Here is a 23540-nt window from a genome sequence, read left to right as displayed (position 1 = left end):
TTGCAGAAATGGCACATAAGAAGTGTATATTACAGCTCTAATGTAGATGACTTGGCAAATCATTCCAAGTGCAGTTTAGTTTTCTAACTATTAGAGTGCAAATCTTAGCAGTCAGCACAAATACTTTCCTTTGCAGCAGGATATAAAATAAAAGCAAATGCATTTTATATAACAAACGTACATTTTTTGATGGCAGATTTTATGTCATGATGGTGAGTTTCTTGACTCGGCTTATCTCAGATTCGGACGTCCCGGGGTGGAGTGTTACTGTCAGCACGAGACCGGGGCGGCAGTCATCCAGCTGCAGTTTCTCATCAACGAGGTGGGTCCCAAACAACTGCACCAGCAAACTCAGCACAAAACACAGAGACAGAGAGAGAGAGAGGCGGCACTGGGCTTCAATACCAAGCCCAAAATGTCACAGTGAAGGTGAAATGTTAGGGAATAGTTGGGAAAATGTGTAAAATGGCTTAATTGTGCAGCTCACTATATAATCAGAGTACTTTATTGTTAATGTTATCCAAGTTTGTCACATAATTGTTCAAATAAATAATAAACAAATTGCAATATTTAGATTTTTAAGATAACTTTATTGTCATTGCGCATGGTATTTAGAAATACACAAACTGAAATGAAAAGTAGTTGTTCACTAGCAAGTGCAAAATAGTGAATGTAATAAATACGTTGATATACACAGAAAAAACAATCTAGTTTCACTAATAAGTAATGGGGATACTTTAGTACAGGACTAATGCTTTCAACTCTAACGGCCTAATGTAGCTTGTTAAAGGCATTAAGACACCTAATGGTCTGTATAAGGAAACGATTTTTTCTGCAAATTCTAGATATGTTTTATAAGGCACGAAATTGATGAAATGCTATCAGAACTATTGCTCAACGACATTAACATTTTTAAAAAATTAGTTTCAAACATGTAGACTGATGCACATACATACAATTATAATAAAAAGGTAGTAACATGAACTACACAGGGAGGGTAGCTTTCAGTGTCCCACAAATACCCACACATCACTTTTGTGTCCAGTGGCATTGTGGTTACAGTAGCATATACGTGATGGCAGAATGAAAGGGAAAAAAAGTGAAGTTGTCATAGGGACTTGATGCTTATCCATGTGTGGCTGTCTGTTCATGCCTATATGACTCAGCGGCTGCACAGACCCTCAGGGAGCAGGGGATGGTTTTAGACCCTCCTACACACGGACACAATATGCACATACATACATGTCGTCCTTCTGAATCATCGCCACGGTTACCTGGGAGAAAATCAAAACGGTTTCCAGGGAAAGATGTCTGACTCACGCTGTCATGTTGGACAAAATGTCAATTATCTATATGAGATATTTAAATGTCAGTGCGAAAGTACATCACAGTTTTGTGTTTGTGTCCACAGGGGGCGCTGGTGAGTGCGCTGGCAGATGACAGCGTCCACTTGTGGAACCTGAGGCAGAAGAGACCGGCCGTCCTGCATTCGCTCAAGTTCAACAGAGAGAGGTGAGAATACAAATTCAAAATAAAAGATTTGGCTTGTAGGTTGCTTTAGCCTAGCTTCCCCAAAACATTCATGACTTCTAAATGTTGATATTATACCCACCTCTACCTGTTACCAAACAACTCGCAGTTCAAATCATGCTTAATTAGTTCATATTCCCTGTCAACGTCCTTGAAGTCATATATCATAGTTTTACTTCCGTTAAGTTGCAGTTTTGCATGATGATTATTAATCCATAAATATCCATTCATAATAATCCATCCATAATCCATTTTTATCTGTGTATTGCTGACTTTTTCCCCACTCGGACACCAGAGTCACATGACCTGCAGTGAGGATAAAATAGTCAGCTCAGGATCTGAATCGCTGCGTGATTGAATGCACTTCATAATTTGTTAAATAGTGCAGAACTATGTAGTGCTTGAGAGTTTAGGGGACAAGTGTGGACATTCGGACACAGCAGAGACAATGGCCCTGTCCCAATGCTCGTACTACACATTGCACACTGTGCATTTTCTGAAAGTGGACGAAGTGTGTAAGTGCACAAAGGCGCAGGGGAGATAAACTTGAAAATTGGGAAAATCCGCACTTCAGAGTTTTGTGAATGCAGTAAAGAAAAACAGCAGCTGTCGGTGTGCTGTTAAACTGCAGTTGAATTAATCACAAAGCCACAGCTCACTTTAGTTTGTATCATTTGCTGACTTGGCCACAAACAAATGAGAAAAGGCTTAATGTTTTACCGTGTTGTTGCTTGACAGTAGCAGATTTATTTAAAATATCCTCTGCTTAACTGTTAAACCCTTCCTTGCCATTGTTTCCTGTTAGCTCTCGCTGCTAAGTTGCTAAGGCAGAAGTGCTGCGCTGTTTGAAAACATTACAATGAAATGCATTGTGAGGAATGTATTTGCCTTAAAGGCGGTATGGACGATTTTTCGGCGATTTGAGAACGCAGGTGGAAGTGCACATGCGCACTCCCCCTTGTGGACTGATACAACACACACGTGCGTTTGTTTATTAGCGCAACGGAGCGCATCACATCTCTCGTCTCCCGTAGATTTCTGTCCACTTCTGCGTCAGCTCGAACTGTCTTTCTCCGTCTTCATTTTGCCCCGTACAATGAGGGAACTATATTATGATAGATCCATGCGCTTAGGCACGCGGAAACGTGGGGACGAGCCTGACGCAGCTGCAGGTGAGCGGTAGGTGCGTTTTATGATTGATATGTGGCAGGACAAATGATTTATCCACGCCACGAGGAAATATGATAAAAAATTTGCTGAAAAAAATCGTCCATTCCACCTTTAAGTCTGAGAGAGAAGTGCAGATCAAAACATTCTAAAGAATTGGGACAAACGGCACACGTCAGCAGCTCGTCCTGAACTTGCTTTTGAAGTGCAGGTACAAGACACAATTCTGACAGTTTAAACATTCATTTGACAAAAAATGGTGTTGTATGGTATTATTGTTTGTCAATTTCTAACTGTTGTGTAATTTCTATGGATTTTGGTTCTTGTTTACAGTATGGTTGCTAGGTGATAGTTGTGGAAACACCTCCATATTTGCTGCTCATGTCTAACCATGAAGTGGCATTATAAACTTTACAAAAATGGTCAAACTGGTGGAAAATAGGCATAATGTTTAGTCAAATATGAAATATAATTGTGTTGTCTAACTTCTCATATAGACTTTAAAGAACACAAGTTACTCCTTCTAACCTGACTATGTGAATGTGATTGGCTCTTGGCGGTTATAAACTGTTGCATAATTGAGGCCACATCTCTTTCCCAGGACAATTGTGGCCCACCACAGGCACCGCAAAATGGGACTGAAGAGAAAATGAGCAAAACACTTAATTATAAACTGATTTTGAGCACTGACAAATGTGATAAGCCCAATACTTTCTTAGTATTAAAAGTAAATTACTCATTATAGCCGTATATGGGCTTTAAGTTGCCATTGGTAACATTATTGTTGCTTCAGAGCTGTTATGAATATTCTTAAATTCTATAATATGGCAAAGACTATAGTAAAAATAATGTATCATAGTCTAGTGTCCTATATATACTAATAGGTCTCCAGAAAAAGTTATCTAAAGCAAAGCCCACGTCTTGAATTTGTGTATTGACAAGAAGGAAGTTATCTGAGCCACGCCTTCAAACCCAATACAGACTGTGCCTCCATCCAGACTAAAAGAGGTGCTGAACTGTGAGAAATGTACTGGTTCCTCCTCTGGTTTGGGAGCGTTTAACATTTGGGTCAGTCGTTCAGTGGGATGCAGGTGTGAACTCCAAACACTGCAGAAGGTCTCTACAGCCTCACACACTGCTGCTGCTGCTGCTGCTGCTGCTGCTGCTGCTGCTGCTGCTGCTGCTGCTGCTGCTGCTGCTGCTGCTGCTGCTGCTGCTTCTGCTGCTGCTGCTGCTGCTGCTGCTTCTGCTGCTGCTGCTGCTGCTGCTGCTGCTGCTGCTGCTGCTTCTGCTGCTTCTGCTGCTGCTGCTGCTAAGTAATATAAGTAATTCACAATGGTATATTCCTCTAGACAAGCAACTTACATTTTGGGGGAAAATGCATTGTAAGTTCTATCATTGTACGGAGCCCCTAAAGTCCCCTTTTTTCATGAATAGATTCTAAATTAGTATAAGATAAATGGACTACTATTATTTTTGTAGAGTGTAGAAAAAGCTTCAGTTGTAGTCATCTGGACTCAGTTTAGAAAAATTAGACGTTTCAACTCTCACCCAAGAGTCATTGTCAATAAGTGAATTTAGGCCGGGAACTCAGATATTTATACTATTCTGTGGTAAGTCCAGCCCATAGGGCGGGCCTTCCTGAAGTAGAAAGAGTTGTTTGTTTCAACAGAAACTTACCCTCTTTGTTTCTAACGAGCTACCCTATTTGTTTACTACCAGTCCTTTAATGGGCTATTAGTCTCCCCTTTGTTTTTGTGTGTCCCTGCCTCACTCACCCTAAGTACCCGATTAGCATCCAAATTTCCTGGTCCTCTACCTCGCCAGGGTGTCAAAATTTCATTATAGACTACAGGAAGGTTGAATCTTAACCCTCCGTTTCTGTTTAAAGAAGGTCTTTCTTTTTAACAAAAATAGCTTCCTTAACTCCTTTTTCAAACCTGAGTCCAGATGACTACAACTGAAGCTTTTTCTACAATGGAACACTCCTGGACGAATGAGGGATTACATCCACATATTGAAGTAGAGTGTTGTCTCAAAAGTGTTTTTTTTTAATCATTGTGATATCAAAGTCAGTGTTGAATATCCAGCATTTTCCTTTCCTTTCCTTATTATTAAATTACCGTATATTATATTATATTGTAACACTAGTGTATTATAGTAACTTCCTCAATCCTCCCCTCGAGCACCTACAATATCAGTTCCCTAAAGTAATCAGTTTTATACAGCTAAAATCTGGATTAGTTTTCCTGAAGATGTGACACAGACTTCTACTCTAGCAATGTTCAAATCCAAGCTAAAAACAGTTTTATTTAGCTGTGCATGTGACTGAAAAGATTTTCTTTGCACTCTTCTCTTTTATGTCTTAAACGGTTTTGTGATTTCTGTCATGTCTTTGTGATTTGAATGCATTTTTTCCCTGTTGTGTGAAGCACTTTGTTTGAATTGCCTTGCGTACGAATTGTGCTCTACAAATAAACTTGCCTTGCCTACAATAATAAGCACATTTGAATAAAACGAGAAAATATATATTTACTACATTGACAAAAAGGAACAGCTGCTGCGCTAAAACACGACTAAATCTACAGAGCGCTGCATCATATTTTGTGGAAGGTCTCGTGGCGCAGCTAAAAACTGTTGACGTTGTTGACATTTTCTATTATCTTTACCCCTAAACATATGTGGCAGTACATCACAAAGGAGTATTATAGCTATAGGGTTTGCCATATATCTTCGGTTGTACAAGTGCAGTATATGAAAAAATGACTTCCCAGGTCATTTAACAATATTTACTTCAACTTCAAGGCTATGGCCAATTCAGTCCTGTCAAGGTTTTTCCCATTTTATGTTTTATTTTGTAATGGATTTTTTGTTCATTGTACATCACTTTTTAATACTTTTGATACCAACTCACTCCAAGAAATCTTTTATTCCCTTCAACCCGTTGTCCTTTCACTTTGTGTCGTGCCATTTTTGATCAAGGACATTTCCCTCATCAGATTTAGGGTTAGCGCTCACTCTACTGGCCGCACAGGGCATTACCTCCGGAAAATAAACAAAAGCTAGCTTGCCACGGCATTTTAATGTAAGCACGCAGTTGTAATGACCACGATTTTGAGAGCAGCACAAATATCAGAACAAGCGTGAATGAAGCTAAATACAACTCCAGGTATGTTTTTGATGAGGGTTTATAACGAAAGCTCAAATGCAGACTCACCGTACCTTAAGAAGCCCACTGTCTCCCCCAATCACGGCTCCGGCAATGACACATCACAGTCAATCACATCATAGCGCCGCATTCTGCCGCCGTACCAAACGATGAATGAGTTAAACGTCATGTTGTGTTGGGCAGGACAGCCCTGACATGACGGACAGGTGGCCCACAGCTGCCTCTGGGGCGCCTTGTGTTCCCAAAGAGATGTTTGACCATCTTTGACATTTAAACAAGCGTCGCCATCTGATGCATCGCAGAACTCCCAGACCCTGTGACACAGAGCCACTACAAAGTCACTCAAGATGACTGAAGGAAAGAACAAACGCTGCGAGGAGAAAGAGTTTGCTCGAGTTATCGTGGGATGGGCTGGTGGTAAACTGGACATAAGTGACACAGCAAAAATGCAACGCAAGTGTTTGTTCTGGGGGCGCTGCAGAGGAATCAGCTGCGTCCCAGTGTGCAGGCAATTACACATTCATTTTCTCACCAGGTGCTATTCCAGACCCGCTCCTGCAGTTGTTGTAAACGTTATGGTTAAAAAAGCAGCAGTGCAAGTTCAATTTATCTTTGAAGCACCTTAAAGCATAGCAGCAGTTTTCCCGGTGGGCGTGGTTGATTTAACAAACAGAAAGTTAGAGAATCAAGTCATTGGTCATTAAGTAAATAGTAAACATGGTAAGTCCCACGAGAAGGTCCTGGGTTTGATTCCTGGATAGTTAGGTTTGAGCACTTGAGTTGCAGTAATCTATCAAGGGGTGGGCAATATTGACTTAGATTAATATGTCAATATTTTTTGGAGCATCCTGATGACGATGGTCGAAATATCAGTTCCAGTATCGGTGTCGGCTGATATCGACTGTTTTTTGTGTGATCTCTGATATAGATAGGACATTCAGCCGGTATTTGGGGCCAATATTTTTGGGGGAGGTGCCTATGTGTCATTCCTCAGTGCATCAGATTTGTCTTTTTGAATGGACTAATTTGTATTTAATTAGTAGAGCAATTTGGCTAAACAATGGCCACACATTTATTTTATATCCCAGACAAATGCACTGTGTTTATTTTTTAGTGAAAAGTAAATTTGTAATCTTGTGGGTGGATAATGTATTATTATTTAAGATGTTAGTTGAGGTTTTATTACTGAAATGTTGTAAATAAAATGTATCTCAATATTTAATTTAATTGTATTTTTAAACAGCTTTTTTGTGTGCCTTTTATCTTCTTAATCACATTCACAATATTATCTGAATTGAGAACTGATAATAAAGTCTTCTGTTCCTCATACACTATCAAACTGCAGAAATATATTCCCTACACTATTATATAGAAGCTATTCTTTCCATCCAGGATCATTTTAACTTGAATGAATTCCACCCGACACCTCCAACATGGACTGGGACGACGGCTGACATGGCATTGCCTATTGAGTCTATTACACATTGTCATACAGCGCTACATGTTGAACCTTTGACACGCTGGCCGCTTCCCTGTCAGCGCGAATGACTGGCTCGGCGGCTGACCTCCTCCTGACCTCGACGGCACTTGAAATAGATTCTGTGGCAGTGCAAGAGACTGGCCCAGGTCCTTAGGTCACTAATTGAATGAAATGTCCCTATTGTAAGCATGTTTTAGCACTGTAAAAGCTGGAATTTAATTTGAAAAAAGTATAAAGACGTGACTATAGAGCGAGGTAACTTGGTGCTTAAACAATACCTGGTTTACGGTAACTGTACTTGGACTGCACTTTTTGATACCAGAATAATGTAGTTTTAACAATTTTTCCATGTTTCCTCCAGCAACAACTGACAGAAAGATTCATACCTAGATACTCATCAATACCAAAATGAGTATCAAAACTGGATACTCTTGATGTACTCTTTAATACGCTTGATGTCGAAAGTGTGTTTGAAATTTTGTATTGTGAGTCAACAGTACTTTACAATGTCACAGGACCTACCAGACATGAGAACTGGGCACTAGGTTACAATGGCACCAAGTTTCTATTCATTTTTCAAACCTGTTTTTCGATGCCGTTTGAACCTTAACGTTTGTATTCTGAATGGCGCTGTGTGAAATGGGGATTAGGAGCGGGAAAAGACACACCAAACTCCGCGGTCTTAGTGCAGGCAGCACAATTTGTTCCATTCTTTAACTTTGGTGAGTAAAACGTTGTTCTTGAAATTCTGTCTGGGCATTACACCGCCAAAGGTTTAGGGACAAACGTTGCGCAGTTGTTTTTGTGTCGCTATCCGATTTCCATTACCATTTTTCTGGATTACACGTTTTTAAATCCTCCCCAAACAAATTTGAAACCACCACTTTTTACTTCCCTCCTGTTTGTTTTTCTGTTGATCCTTGATTCCTTTGCTCTAAGCTGGAGATGTCAGTTTGTAGGGGACAAGGCAGCCATTTCCTCTGTCAACTAAAGGACAGTCACCCAACCAGAACTGCCACAACACGACACTCCGCTAACAGGGCGAGTCAAGAAAAACAGCCTCCTGTCACACCCACAAATAGATGTCTTCTATTTAAGCGCCGCTAAAAACCCTTCTTGATACATCTGCCTCGCATAATGACTTCACTTTACCTCCCATACTAAAGTGCGAGTGTTTATGTATGTATTCTGGCGCGCTTGCTCCAGTTGCTATTGCTGCCATCTTCTCAGAGCGCGGATTGAGTATGAATATGGCATTTGCACTTGGTCTCAGGTGGCAGCAGTGGCCTATACGACACATGTTTTAACCTGTAACTAGATGCTGAAAAAACAATCACGTTACTTACCCTAGAGTCAAATTGTATGGTTTGCTTGTTTTTTAATGTATTTTTAAATTTTCCCGTCCATTGCATTTGGTCTACCATATTGGTGGGATTGTAAGAATTTGGACTGTATAATTTTTTTTTTTTTCTCTTGTCACAAATCAAATTTAACACTCATCCATCAAATGCAAGCTACAAGTTTGAACGAAATAATACTAATAATACCACTATACCAGGATTTGATACTGGACTAGGATTAAAGATGGACAAAGACATATCAAGGTCTAAACTGTTGACAAATATTTTTCTTTAGACAAACCTTTGTCAAGCCATTTTGAATACATTCCATTCATTGCATTCTTTATAACTTCCAAAATCAAATTAAATCCTTCTGCTTCTCCATACCATCTCCTGCCCCCCAACTCTAAACCAAATCCAAGTTGATGGCTAAAATCCGTGTTGCAAAACGTTGACCACAAACCCCTCGAGTTGCAGTGTTCATTCAGATCAAATCAGAGCCACAGTGGAAAGACGAGGAGAGGAGGAGAGGAGGAGGAGAGAAGGAAGAGAGGAGACAGACTGGGCCTCAGCCAGTGCAGTGACTCAGTGTGTGGGCTGCTGTGCTGTGGAGAGTGGGTAGGAGGACACAAACAGCAATTCCTGCAGAGTCATCCTGGCGTAGGACGCTCTCGTCACCTCGCCGGGCTCCATAGGGGAAGTCTGCGGCTGGAGGGGCGTCGTCAAAGCAGGGTTTGCGTGATAGGAGATAATAAGGTGCGGGTGCAGCGGGTCGCAGTGGAAAACAAAAGTCCTGCCGACATTTTGACTCCTACTCGGCTAGTTAGTGGGAAAGTAGGCAATGTATTTTGATTGTGTTGACAAGGTTATCGCATAATAAGGTTTATTTTTGCACCGAGGTCTGTCGGTTCCATCTTGGGTCATCAGCTAACCTATTGTTTTCACGACACATTATCCATAAAGTCTCCCTGCTGCTTCGGGTATTGCACTGCATTGTCTCATTCACCAGACCCCTATGTCACATTAAGGCCCCAGGCAATACTTATATATCCCTCACAAATATGTCATACTCTCCTTATAGATCGTAGTTACCTGTTGAACTACTGTCGAGAAGAAATGTCACACATAAGAATATCCATCATAAAATCAACTATTATTTCTACTGTTCATGTTTTGCTTCTGTGCCCTCAATCGATTATATTTAGAATTTATAATCTGTCGCCATATGCTGATTCAACCCAGGCAGAATTCAGGCATTTTCTTTTCAATAGCAGAATCTTAAAGACTTCTGTAAATCCTCCTCTTCTGGGGATTTGGTGTTTTCAATTAAATGATTTTCCACTTTCAGATAGCTCATCTACATGGTTTGCCTCAAGACATTTGACCAAAAAGTAGACCTAACTCCTGCTGCAGTGCACTCTAGCATTAAATCCTTGTAGACTTCCCCTAGGCCTGCACTACTTAACCTTCTAACCGTCCAAATACATATATTAAAAACATATGAAGGTGACTCAAGTCCTGCAACCATTTAATTACAAAACGGGATGCTTTTTTCTATTTTTTGCACATTGCTCGCCGTATGGTGATGGAAGCAGAAAGATTAAATTCTCCATAATTAGGACTTTGTGGACCAGAGGGCTCAGAATATTTATTAAAAAGTGAGTTTTAATCCACATTAGGACCTTGCCAAATTGATACTTCATGTCATGTCTACCTGTGTGTGATTAGTTTTGTACTTTTTGACCCATGATGGATAACTCTACATGCCCAACCCCTTTCAATATTACTTATAGTGTGAAGGTCTTCATCAGGATTGGGTTGTTCAAAATGTCAATCACACTAGCATAAATATGAATATGTCACAATTACGACAAACAAACAAAATTTCTGGACCAATTATTATGCAAAATAATGTCAAAATCTGGCCCCTTTTCACTTTGGTCAGTTTCAAGTTATCATTTTTTTTTTGTATGAGTGATCCAAAGTGCCCAATGGCATTACCATAAAACTATTTCTGGCATCTCTATCCAGCACACCTTTCAGTTCCCAAATGACTACTACCGTACAACAGTAATAGTCTGTCACTACGGATAGGTACCACTTTGGTGTCCATTTTAAAGTAAAAACTCCCTTTTAATCAAAGTTCGCTGAGGGAAAATCATGCAGCTGATTGTAAGTTTGAGAGAACAAGCCTGGGACAGATCACTCCATTCGCCTCTGATGGGACTATCTCAAAAAATAGCTTTAATAATACTACCTTGGACTGCTCCTGCATTCATTCTCTATGCGCGAGTGGCGTTGGTCGTACTTTGGTGAACTGGCAGCTGCCGTCGAGCGTCGTGACAGTTTGAAAATGTAACATTTCACCAAGCAACTGTGAACCCAATGCCACATAAACAATGCATATTTTCAAAAACACATCCCACGACGGAGAAGAGAAGCGGACGCACACTTTATAAGCAACAAGCCAATCTGAATAATTATTTTCCAGTACATCCAACGTTTGTTGTTTTCCTCAAATGGTAACCTGATGCCAGTGAATTTTTTTGCATAATATTTGTGTTCTGTGGGTGTAATTTAAGTAAACTTTCCATGTGCCTGTATTTTAAGATTTTTACTTTATACTTTTACTTTATTTTAGTATTTTTTCTCGCCCTCATTGAAATGTATTTGTGCATTATGTTAGGTTTGAGAACTCCTTCATCAAAGTCAGTTTCAACAACATTTAGTATGCAGAATTACTAAATAAATTAAAGATACACTATGTAACTTTTTTCTTTTTGAGGCTCCGCCACCTGCTAGTCTCCATTGTGTTTTTTTGTTTTATATATATTTTTTTGCCTGGAAGTTTCCATTTTTTGGTAATTGTTTTGGACAAAAACCTGAAACGTTCAATACATTATAATAGTTGTTTAACATTTATTTAATTGATCAAACATTGTGGTTTATATTAGTTCTGATAAACCTCAAGATCATTCTAAAACTGTTCAGGAACTGGCACATTTAAAAAAAAAAAAAATTAAATCGCATGAACAGGACGTTCATGCGATTTAAAAAAAATGTTAATAGTCACTCAAATCAGTATTTAGTTTCTATGCTAGTTTTAGTATCAATTAGTATCTGATTTTACTTTTGACAATGCTAGTAAAAATACACGTTTTCACTTGCATTCTTCTAGCACTGAAACACCTGTATTGAATAAGAGTATGATAAGTTTTTAATGTCATACTGTGGAACATTACAGGAAAAGTGGTACTTTGTCAATAAGACAAGTCCGTGGCACACCCTCCACCAGAAAATTACATAGTGCACCTTTATATAATCAGAAAAATACTTAAAGGTGGTATGGACGATTTTTTTCAGCAATTTTTTATCATATTTCCTCGTGGCGTGGATAAATCATTTGTCCTGCCACGTATCAATCATAAAACGCACCTACCGCTCACCTGCAGCCGCGTCAGGCTCGTCCCCACGTTTCCGCGTGCCTAAGCGCATGGATCTATCATAATATAGTTCCCTCAGTGTACGGGGCAAAATGAAGACGGAGAAAGACATTTCGAGCTGACGCAGAAGTGGACAGAAATCTACGAGAGACGAGCGATGCGATGCGCTCTGTTGCGCTAATAAACAAACGCACGTGTGTGTTGTATCAGTCCACACGGGGGAGTGCGCATGCACACTTCCGCCTGCGTTCTCAAATCGCCGAAAAATCGTCCATACCGCCTTTAAATAAAAGTTTTTGTCCCTGAATCTGAATCCTCCCCCACTGGCTGCAATACTTTCTGTAACACCCTTTGTATAAAATTGTAAAAATGTATAATTTACATTGGAATAGTCTTTTGCACGTGTATACCTTACTTGTAGTTTAAAGGAGACCCAGTAAACACCATATTCTATTCTAGTACTTTCTGACAGTTGAGAAGTGTGGCCATTATATTGCATTAACCCTCTTGTAACAGCTCCTAGCGCAATTAATCAGCCATCTTGTGTGGAGAGTGGTTAAACATGCTACATACATCACAGAACGTAATTACCCTGAATATCAAGCACGACACGCTCACATAACACACTAATATAAAGGGGCGTTTTGATACAAGCAGCCCCAAAGCAATCACATCAACACAAATCTAGTCCTCACGCACACAGACGAGACACATGTGGACAGTGAACTGGACGCTTGCCCAGTGGATCTGAGGACGCCACCAGTGTCACAAAACCAGCTGGGAGTGTTGACTTCTGTATTTCTTTTTTCTGCAAACTGCTTTTCTGATGCAGGTTTGTGTGTGTGTGTGTGTAGTTTTTATAGAAGAGCTCCATGGCAGAAGTTGTCAGTTGGTCTTTAGTAGGTTAGAAAAGTTCAAACAAAGACAGTGGCTTTATTAAATGTCAAAATGGAAAAAAACAATATCTGATTTTCAACAATAATACACTTAATTCATAAGTATTCTCTATCTAGAAGACTTTACTCACCACATTTCAACCTTTAATTGGGATGATAATGTATTTGAAAAGTAAGCTAATCAAAAAATGTTCGCTGACTAGTAGGCTACTAAAATAACCATTAGTAACAGTCCTAGCTGGACTGGAAGTGGATCACTTTGTACTTATCCAAGATCTTAGGTCTGTAGTATGACAATATCTTCTACAGTGGGTTTGATTTGGTCCATTTCAGATGAGTGGATTTGTTGAGGCAGTGGCGTGTGGTCAGGGCAATCATGGCAAGCAGTGATTGACCAATTAAATCTAAAATTACTGTAAGTCACAACTATATATACATTGTTCTAAAATTTAGAACAATTTATATATAGTTGTGACTTACAGTAATATATCCAAATAAGCCCGTTTTTCCCTCTGCTGCTGATGCTTGGCTGAACTCACGGTGTCTTCTAGTTGCCTCTACAGGCCGCTGAGCATTACTGCGCAGGCATGATTCTTCTTCTCCTGCAGCTGCTCAGTCTGTGACCGTGTTCAGAGGCTCGCCCATGCTCCGCTCTATAACAGGAGCTTTTAGAACCAGAGCGGACAGCAGCTTCTTTAGAGGTCTGCACATGCGCTCTGAGGACCACACATCCTAGAACCCACGGATCTGGTCTCAAACCACTCTCAATAAAACTGTGTGATAATCAAGGATGTTTGCTGGTTTTGCCCTAACTGCACATGTGCAGAGGAGAAGCGAAGCAACAGCAGCGCAAGTTTCAACAAACTAACTTCAAAAATATCTTAAAGAGACACATCTTTGTTTGTAGCAAAGACTCTATTTATGTTAGTTAGAAATAAGGCAGTCATTAAACAACAGAGAGCGCTCATTTGCATATGAAGTGAAGTGAGTTTACCTCGATCAGGTAAGGGAGTTTAGCTCAGTAAGATGCAAGAGACTGGGGTTCATAGCCCCCCCTTGCGTATTATTATTCATTCATTCATTTTCTACCGCTTGTTCCCTTTCGGGGTTGCGGCTGACTGGAGCCTATCCCAGTGACTTCGGGCCTTAGGCGGGGTAAGGCAAGGCAAGTTTATTTGTAGAGCACATTTCATACACAAGGCAATTCAAAGTGCTTCACACAGCTGGGAAAATGCATTAAAATCACAAAGAAATTACAGAAATACAATAAAATTAACTAATTAAAAACAATTTAAGTCATAAAAGTCAGTCATATGCACAGCTAAACAAAACAGTTTTTTGCTTGGATTTGAACACTGGCCAACTCGTCGCAGGGCCAACACAGAGACATAGACGTTACAGACAACCATTCACTCTCACATTGATTCACTAGGGCTGATTTGCCAATTTTGCCAACGCATGCATGTCTTTGGACATGCGTATTATTCTCTAAATATTGAACACCCCAAGTCTGCTTGCCCATCCATAAAAGTCTGTGCATGCTACTGTGTTGAGGCAAATGAATACATTAGGAAGATAATAACTATGTCTTGGTGCTTGGACCCCAGCAGAGATTGATGAGCGTTGGAGGTGAAGAGCCGGAAATGAGACTTTTCCTGGGCCTAGACACTGGTGGCATCTAGCCTGAAAAAGTGAAAAGTGATGAATCCTCTGCACAGGTGGTGCTGAGGCGGGCTGTGTAAGCTGAACAGCTGACCAGAGGAGAGAGAGAGCAGGGTTTAAAGCTTGTTGTTTGAGCACTGAAAGGCTGTTGCTGAACGGAGATGAGCAGGGCAGAGCAGCAGCTTGCGCATGTGGCAATGAGCAATGAGCGAGGATAGTCTGAGCAGCAAATGTAGGCCCGCAGGTGGAACTTGTGCAGGTGAGGAAAGGAGTCTTCCAGTCTGAACCTCCACTACTGCTCCAGCACTCATGATATATTTAAGAGAAGTCGAGGGAACACAATGGAATACCGTAGAGAGGTATAAAACGGTCTTCAATATTACATTTTTTGAGGTTGAACTCTCCCAAGGTCATCACCTATTATTGAACATCCAAATGGTCATGACATACTTTTACATTACTTCCTTCTAAAAACCCAAACCAACCAATAAAGTACTTGCCCTTGTTGATGTTAAAAATAAAGAATAACACTGCGCTTTAGCACGAGATTGAATTCCAACCAGACAATAGCACTCATCCTTGTGCTTGTATTTAAAGCAGAACTGAGTAACTCCGGCGATAGACCTCCCCCTGCAGCTCCCTTATGAAATAGCATGGTCAAAAAATGGACGCAACAGCTTTATTTATTTATTTGTTCACTTTTTTCTTATTTCCTTTATCAAAATAAGACAGAATAATCACATACAAAAACATTTCACATTGCCAAATATTTCAAAAAAGAGCCAGGGTTTCTCCGCCAAGTTGTCTTCGTGTCGATGTCGGCAAATGTTTGCAAGGCTGGCTTTCCACCCTGAAACAGCAGGAAAAACATATTTAATCATCACAGGGACTTGCAAAGAGGTGCAAATGTTACTTAGTTCTGCTTTAAGCACAGTTTCTTAGATGTAGTGTTGCTTGGTGTTTTGGCCCGTGTTGGGCTCTCTGACATTTGTGCTGTAAATGTGAATAATTCATTTGTTAAAGAGGAGCACTGGGCCAGAAGGGAACAGTATACGTCTATCAGAGGCTTGTCTTTGGGGCCCCGACGCTGCAGCCACTTGCACTCACTGAAGTGTTAACATGCAGAAATGCTTCAGCATGAGTACTACAGTGAACAAATGTAGGGCTCGTGTAATAATTTGAGTAAAAACAGGTGAAGGTTTTAAATGCCAGTATAGTAAGCTTTCCCCATCGAGTAATTTGTGGTTGGTTAAAGTGATATAATTGACTTTCATGCTTTCATGAGTTTTTATCACTTTTGTGGTCTACTATATTTATTTCCTTGTGACTTACAATACAGATTTATTCCTCTAGTCTAGATAAAGCTGCTACTTTATATGGTATATTTTTCTCATAGAAGCCAACTATTATTCCACATTACTGAGTGACCTTGAAATATTAGCACAAGCATCAAATTACCATGGTGGTTCATTCTTATGCCTCAGAAGAAACCAAGGGAGGGATAAAAGGGCCAGGGCTTTATAACCTCTCATTAAGCTTCCAGTTTGATGGATGGATAAAAGGAGAAGATGGGGATGTGTAGATGAAACTGGGAGGCATATGGGTGGCCATTTTTGCTCTGGACGTGTCCTGAAGGTCTGGATAAAAAAGCCTTGATCAAATAAGTCAAAGTCTGGCGGTTTGCTCCCTGTGCACACGCGGCTTCAGCCTGATGGGCCGGTAAATGCTCCCGTCGTTCTGTTGCATTATTCAGCTCTCATTGAAATTGGACAGGAAGGTGATTTTGAAGAACTCCTTCAAGCTGCCTGACTATAGAAGAAGAAGAAAGGCTTATTCCCAATAATGCAAGTGTTTGTAATATATTTTACTATGTTTATAAGGGTGGAAAGAAACGTATTAGCTATTCAGACTGGTTAGCCTTCTTGTCTGAGCAGAAACTACAAAAATGTGTTGCAGATATGATTTTGTAAGAAAAAAAGGATCACTGAGAAGTCATACTTGGCTGGTAAAATAATGTACCCTGTCTTTTGCAGCAGCTCTGATTGAGATCAACCTTTATGCTACCCTAAAAGCTAGTGCGCTGGTTGATTTTTTTCTTTTCTTTTTTTAGCATTTATTTTTTAAACCTAAAACAACAAAAACACACCTCTCCGAGGTGTTCCACTACAGACGCCTGTTGGTCATCCAGACCTGAAGATAACACGAGGGTTAAAATCTGAAAATCATCTTTACATTATTTGTTTTTATAAGTTACTAAACCCATTGTCTTTGTTCCCCCAGAATCACCTTCTGCCACCTGCCCTTCCAAAGCAAATGGCTGTATATCGGCACCGAACGCGGGAACGTCCACATTGTCAATGTGGAGTCCTTCACGCTCTCAGGCTACGTCATCATGTGGAACAAAGCCATCGAGCTGTGAGTGCCACCTTATTTTCATGATGTCCCAATATTACCTCTATCGTCACAAGAACACAATGACGTCACATTATTACCCCTATGAACACAATAACATCACATTATTACCCCTATCATCACATGAACACAAGACATCACATTATTACCCCTATGAACACAATAACATTACATTATTACCCCTATGAACACAATAACATTACATTATTACCCCTATTGTCACGTGAACACAATGGCATCACATTATTACCCGTATCATCACAAGAACACAATGACATCATATTATTACCCCTATGAACACAATGACATCACATTATTACCCCTATGAACACAATAACATCACATTATTACCCCTATCATCACATGAACACAAGACATCACATTATTACCCCTATGAACACAATAACATTACATTATTACCCCTATGAACACAATAACATTACATTATTACCCCTATTGTCACGTGAACACAATGGCATCACATTATTACCCGTATCATCACAAGAACACAATGACATCATATTATTACCCCTATGAACACAATGACATCACATTATTACCCCTATGAACACAATGACATCACATTATTACCCCTATGAACACAATGACATCACATTATTACCCCTATCATCACACGAACACAATGACATCACATTATTACCCGTATCATCACACGAACACAATGACATCACATTATTACCCGTATCATCACAAGAACACAATGACATCATATTATTACCCGTATCATCACAAGAACACAATGACATCATATTATTACCCCTATTGTCACATGAACACAATGACATCACATTATTACCCCTATGAACACAATGACATGACATTATTGCCCCTATCATCACATGAACACAATGACATGACATTATTGCCCCTATCATCACATGAACACAATGACATGACATTATTGCCCCTATCATCACATGAACACTGTGACATGACATTATTACCCCTATCATCACATGAACACAATGACATGACATTATTGCCCCTATCATCACATGAACACAATGACATGACATTATTGCCCCTATCATCACATGAACACAATGACATGACATTATTGCCCCTATCATCACATGAACACAATGACATGACATTATTGCCCCTATCATCACATGAACACTGTGACATCAGTACCAAACTAAAAACTCAGATTGAGTTTTTAGTTTGGTACTCAAATTGTGGAGACGTCACGAGACCCATGGGTGTCACAAGACTCAAGGACATTACCGCCTTCAATCTCTTGAAATAGTGAAGGCTGGCTTTTGCTTTTAGGCACCCAGGGATGGACTGATCTTTGATCTCAGTTAGAATTGTGCTATAAAATATCAACTCGTCAAATGCGGTGGAGTGTGTTCAATATCAGAACTCACCAAGAGGTTAATGTAGTTTAAGTCCTCTTCTGCACCGGCAAGAGACAGTAGAAGAATATGCTTCTGATTTAGCGGAACACCTTCGCTTAATTTAGGGAAAACCTATAATTTTGTATACATGGGTGCTGTGTTGTGGTGCCCCCTGCTCCTGACAGCGGCATTGAAGGTTGGGTCAAATGCAGTGGACACATTTCTCTACAGAGACATTAAAGTGCATCTTAAAGTCTATATGACAGGTTCACATGTTTATCTAATTATGACTTAGTTTGGTGGGATATAACCCTATTTTTCCTAGTTTTACCTCTAACTAAATAAAACAGGAAGTAGAGCTCAATTCTAAAACAGAATCCCTCTATCTGTCATCAATATGCGGCGAGCAATTGAAAAATGGTTTGCTGCACTGTTCCCATTCTAGAAGAGGAATTGTACTCAGTTATTCCACTCGGTTATTGCAAAGGTGCATTTACCGCCATCTACTTTATTCTTAGACTTTATTCTTTCAGCACGATCCCCTTGCAAGTAGAGCAAGACTTGGCTGGTAAATCATAAGCAAATGACAAATGCATTTGTTAAAGTTTCAAATACAGCATAATACCGTATACCAGCAGAATTAATAATTACATACCACCAGCACTTTCCAGAGTTAACTTTTATATCAAATTATTATCAGTAATCTGTACAAGATGAATTGGCTTTCACAGTTAGATTTTGATAGATAAATCAATGCAGAAATGTTAAACAAGGTTAAACATTTAAAAAGCAACATTTTGTGACTAAACCCTTTGTGACTAAACCGTTAAAAATCTACAGTTGTATTGTCCGAGTGTTCACTGAACGCCTTGTTAGCAAACCACTGCTAGCAACAGGTACACAAGTACATTTTGTGCTGATTGAGTCTTTAAGCTCACCCACTGTCACTTCATCGATTGGCAGAGAGAACGCTACTTTGGAGGTGCACGACGGGCGAGCAAGTGTGTGACGCTTTAAGAGTTCCACCTGCGCCTTGCGGGAACGGCAACAATTATAAACTTTACAAAAATGGTCAAACTTTGAACAACGAGACAAAATGTTTGGTAAAGTCTTAAATATAATCAATCATTCATTTTCTACAGCTTGTTTCTGTTAGAGCTCGTTGGTGACTATCCAAGTGAAGTGTAGTCATTTGCACTTTAACCTCATGTTAAAAGCTCCATATTCTCTCAAAGGGAACAGCTATTTCTAGTTAATTTGTGTCAAGCCGGTGTCCACTGCATAATGTGGCCATCTGAAATGAAAGATGTATTATTTATTATTGAGTGGTGGCTCAATATTGTGGGTTATCAGCCTCGCAGTGTACAAGAGTCACAGCTAGAGTCATACAACCAAAGATGAGCTACAATGTATTTCAAACCTGTTTGATATTTTAGTCACAGAGTGAGCCCTCCTATGTGTCTACAATCAATATCTGTCAAAAAATGTAAACATAACCACACCTCAAAGTGCTGCAGTGGAGATCCACCATGAATTGGACCACTGCATGACGCGCTACACTTTGCTGACCAGTACAACTCTGTTTACCACATGTCTCGAGTCTAGAGCCTGATGTTCTCTCAAACAAACTTTGGTCATAGCCATGACTGATTGTGTGAACCATCGCACAGAGTGACTGTGTTCTTCTTATGTTTTTATATCCTCCTCGTCTTGTAGTGTGACAGCCATAAATCTTAGAAGACAAAAAAATAAGTGTACTTAAGAGAAGGATATAGGTGTGGTGGCATGGCAGCAGATATATATGTGTGCCGTTTTTTGGTTCCTGACCATCCCTTGACCATTTTGAGAACCTTGCTATAACATTGTATTGTAGTTTTTAGTTTTTTATTTCCTCAGGCAACAGCATAGTTGTAGTCTCATTGACACCCTTCTTTTCATTGCTATTATATATATATTTAGCATTTTGTTGGTGTAGGATGCTGTGGTTTTAGTGATTACAGAATCTTATTAAAAGGGGAAGTGTTTAACTGCAGTGTGTAGGTGGTTAAACTGGTAAGGTAGCTCTCATTAGTCTGTGTATCTCTCCTGTCTGTGCTTACCAGGCGACAGGCCTGTCTTTTTGCTCTTTAATGGACTCGTCAAGGAGACAGCCTGTATTTTGGCTCCAAACTGTAGAGACTTGAAATATTCACTGGAGCGTTTTGCTTCTTCCCTTCAGCCTTATGTTCTCTGTGCGTAACTAGGAATGAGACAGTGGAATCACAGCATGGTCATGATTCAGATTAGACAAAACTTTTTTTTAAATTATGGAAAAAAAGGAAGAGTCTTTGTGACGATTATGTATAAGTACAGATGCAGGGCAAATTCACACCTAAGCACACATTGTAGACATAAACACCAGGCAGGTTAATGTCTTTCCCAACGACATAAAAAGCAGCACTTGTGTGAGCGGGGATTGAATTGTCAACCTACTGGTACCACTACCTTCAGTGGTTCCCATCCTGGGGGAGCTTTGTCTGGTCAGAGGGTCACATCATAAAAAAACAAATTTCTGCAAATTAAAGCTATTCATGGGTCCGAAATGACACAGTCACAGTCACACAATTTTTGCTACTGCCATCTTGAAGACAAAAGCTGCACGCTCACTGTGTGCTCTGCCAACAAAAAGTCTCAAAACATAGGGTTCCTCTTCTGTAACATCCACCAAAAAAATAAAACATGAATGAATATTTGAGGATTTTTGCGGTTATTTGAAAACCAACGTCACTCTTGAATCGCTGCTAATGTGGTGTACTCCCCACGTTCACTGCTCCTCCGGAGTTGACGTCCACCAAATGTCAGGAGGGTGCACGGCTTAGATACATGTGCATCTGTTTGCAGCCTCTGCCCCCGACATGGCAGCTTCAAATGTCTTTTCCCGTCTAGATTTGAACTATTTAAAAAACATGTTGGACTCACCACCAGTGAATAATTTACACTTTGTTACAATGCATCCATGATATGTTAGTTTTTGACTTTTGTAAAAAAAAAAAAAAAAAAGAAAACATCAGTACGAAGTCCAATTTGGATACCGGCAAACTCTGCACCACTAACCCATACTTGATCCAGGAAAGCTTGAAAGCTTGTAGAAGGTTTGAATGACATGGGGGGACCAATCCATGACATGATCCACGGCTGTGGAACTTACTGTGATTGGCCCTCTTAAAATCCTCCTTGCCATTTTTGAATGGTAGAAATCACACTCATATGATTGAGGCTTGGTAATTGTTCAGGCAGAAACATCATGTGGAAAAATGTTTGAAAACCACTGTTCTGAGCCACTGCCACACCATTTATGTTATGAGAGAAAATAAATGTATTTTATACCTATTTAGATGCCAACCTCTTATCTTGCCCTGGGACATATCAGCAGAATGCAGTTTGTCGACTAAGTTGGACAGCTTTGAGCATCTTTTTTAGCATCGTATTATGATTATTGTATATATATATATAATATATATAATATAATATAATATATATATATATATATATATATATAATATATATATATATATATATATTATATATATATATATATATATATATATATATATATATATATATATATATATATATATATATATATATATATATATATATATATATATATATATATATATATACAATAATCATAATACGATGCTAAAAAAGATGCTCAAAGCTGTCCAACTTAGTCGACAAACTGCATTCTGCTGATATGTCCCAGGGCAAGATAAGAGGTTGGCATCTAAATAGGTATAAGATATATAATTATGTTACCTCTACTAATTTGCCTTAAATCTCAGATTTTTATGTATTTTTCTCTGTATCTTAAAGATGCATGGGTCGATGTTGAGATTAGCATAGTGTTTGCATACGTGTGTAAGACTGGAGTGTGTTTGATGCTGATCAGAGAGGTGAAGGTGATTGTCTTGTTGGGTCTTTGTAGCTCCGTGCAGCTGTGGGGCGGATACTCTCCCCTCAGAAACATAAGCATCTCTACCTCCTCCATTGCTTCCGTCTGATCCTGTAATTAGCCCAGAATAGCCCTTGATCTGAGAACTAGAGCTGCTATCAGCTCTAAAAGAGAGACCAGATGAAGAATCCATGCTTATTGGTCGCTTATAGGGGATTTGATGACTAATTTAACTAGCCAATCTAAAAAAAATAAAAAAAAAACGTTTTTACTGCCACTACTTTCTTAATATGCAGTACATTCATCCAAGTTTCCAAAACATTCTATTTTTGTCTATGCCTAAAACGTCTAAATAGATACAAAATCAGCTTGCTATCTGTGTTTTTGTTTTCGAAGAAGCTAATCAGCCTATTTGATTCCGCACTAATGTTATTTAACCAGAGGTCCGCTTTATTAAAGAGTTGTTTATTATTCTTATTCGTGTAACAAGGCTGTATGCAGAGGTCGCTTTCTCCTGGGCCCTTTCTATTTGGAGATGCATTGGTTGTTTCAGCGGGGCCCCCAGGCGAGCCCTAACCCAGAAGTCAGTGCACTTCCATGAATCACACCTCCGCTCCCCAAGCTGCTCTAGTGGAAAGACTAATAGACAAACACATATATGCTCCCATTACATAAGCCGCACTGACATTAGAGTTCAAGCTTAAAGGCCACATGTATAAGTGTGGCTTCACATGACGGCTCATTTATTTGCATGTGTGGCTTTGGGTAAGAACATGTCTCTATGCATCTGTAAAAACTAAAGCTGTTAAGTTCATTTCAGCAGATCTCTTCTTTTTTTACATTTAAGATTTATACAGATTGCAAACATGAAAAGATTTTAAAAATAAATAAAAACATCTTTAAGTATGTATTTAGGAAGATCTGGGCCAATGTGAACTGCAGCACATAAACACATTTAAACATTTGCACTAAAATAAAAACATTGTAAACGATTAAAACAGGACTACATTTAAAAGCACAGAAAATGGTCATAGGATTCTTGTTTAAAAGGGACTGAATCCCGCTCAAACTTCAATTTGAATATGTAATCTTATTAGAAATGATGCGTTTTTATTCCATCCATATTAAGGCCAAGAATTTGCTTCT

The 23540-nt window shown here is 39.5% G+C and overlaps 1 protein-coding gene across 4 annotated transcripts in view; it reads left to right on the top strand.

Annotated features, from left to right (window-relative positions):
- stxbp5a (syntaxin binding protein 5a (tomosyn)) overlaps positions 1-23540 on the top strand; it is a 129967-nt gene that overhangs the window by 52305 nt on the left and 54122 nt on the right. For all 4 annotated transcript variants that reach the window (XM_072442828.1, XM_072442821.1, XM_072442813.1 and 1 more), the window contains exons 3-5: positions 241-322; positions 1412-1512; positions 16968-17102. In XM_072442828.1, the coding sequence (XP_072298929.1) occupies positions 241-322; positions 1412-1512; positions 16968-17102 (318 nt within the window). The remainder of the gene's footprint in view (positions 1-240; positions 323-1411; positions 1513-16967; positions 17103-23540) is intronic.

Source organism: Eucyclogobius newberryi, unplaced genomic scaffold, assembly GCF_026437365.1.
Source record: "Eucyclogobius newberryi isolate DKJ021-1_F unplaced genomic scaffold, fEucNew1.0.hap1 SCAF_1, whole genome shotgun sequence".
Lineage (NCBI taxonomy): Eukaryota > Metazoa > Chordata > Actinopteri > Gobiiformes > Gobiidae > Eucyclogobius > Eucyclogobius newberryi.
Note: the sequence above shows the minus strand (reverse complement) of the source record. Positions and strands in the feature narration are given on the sequence as shown.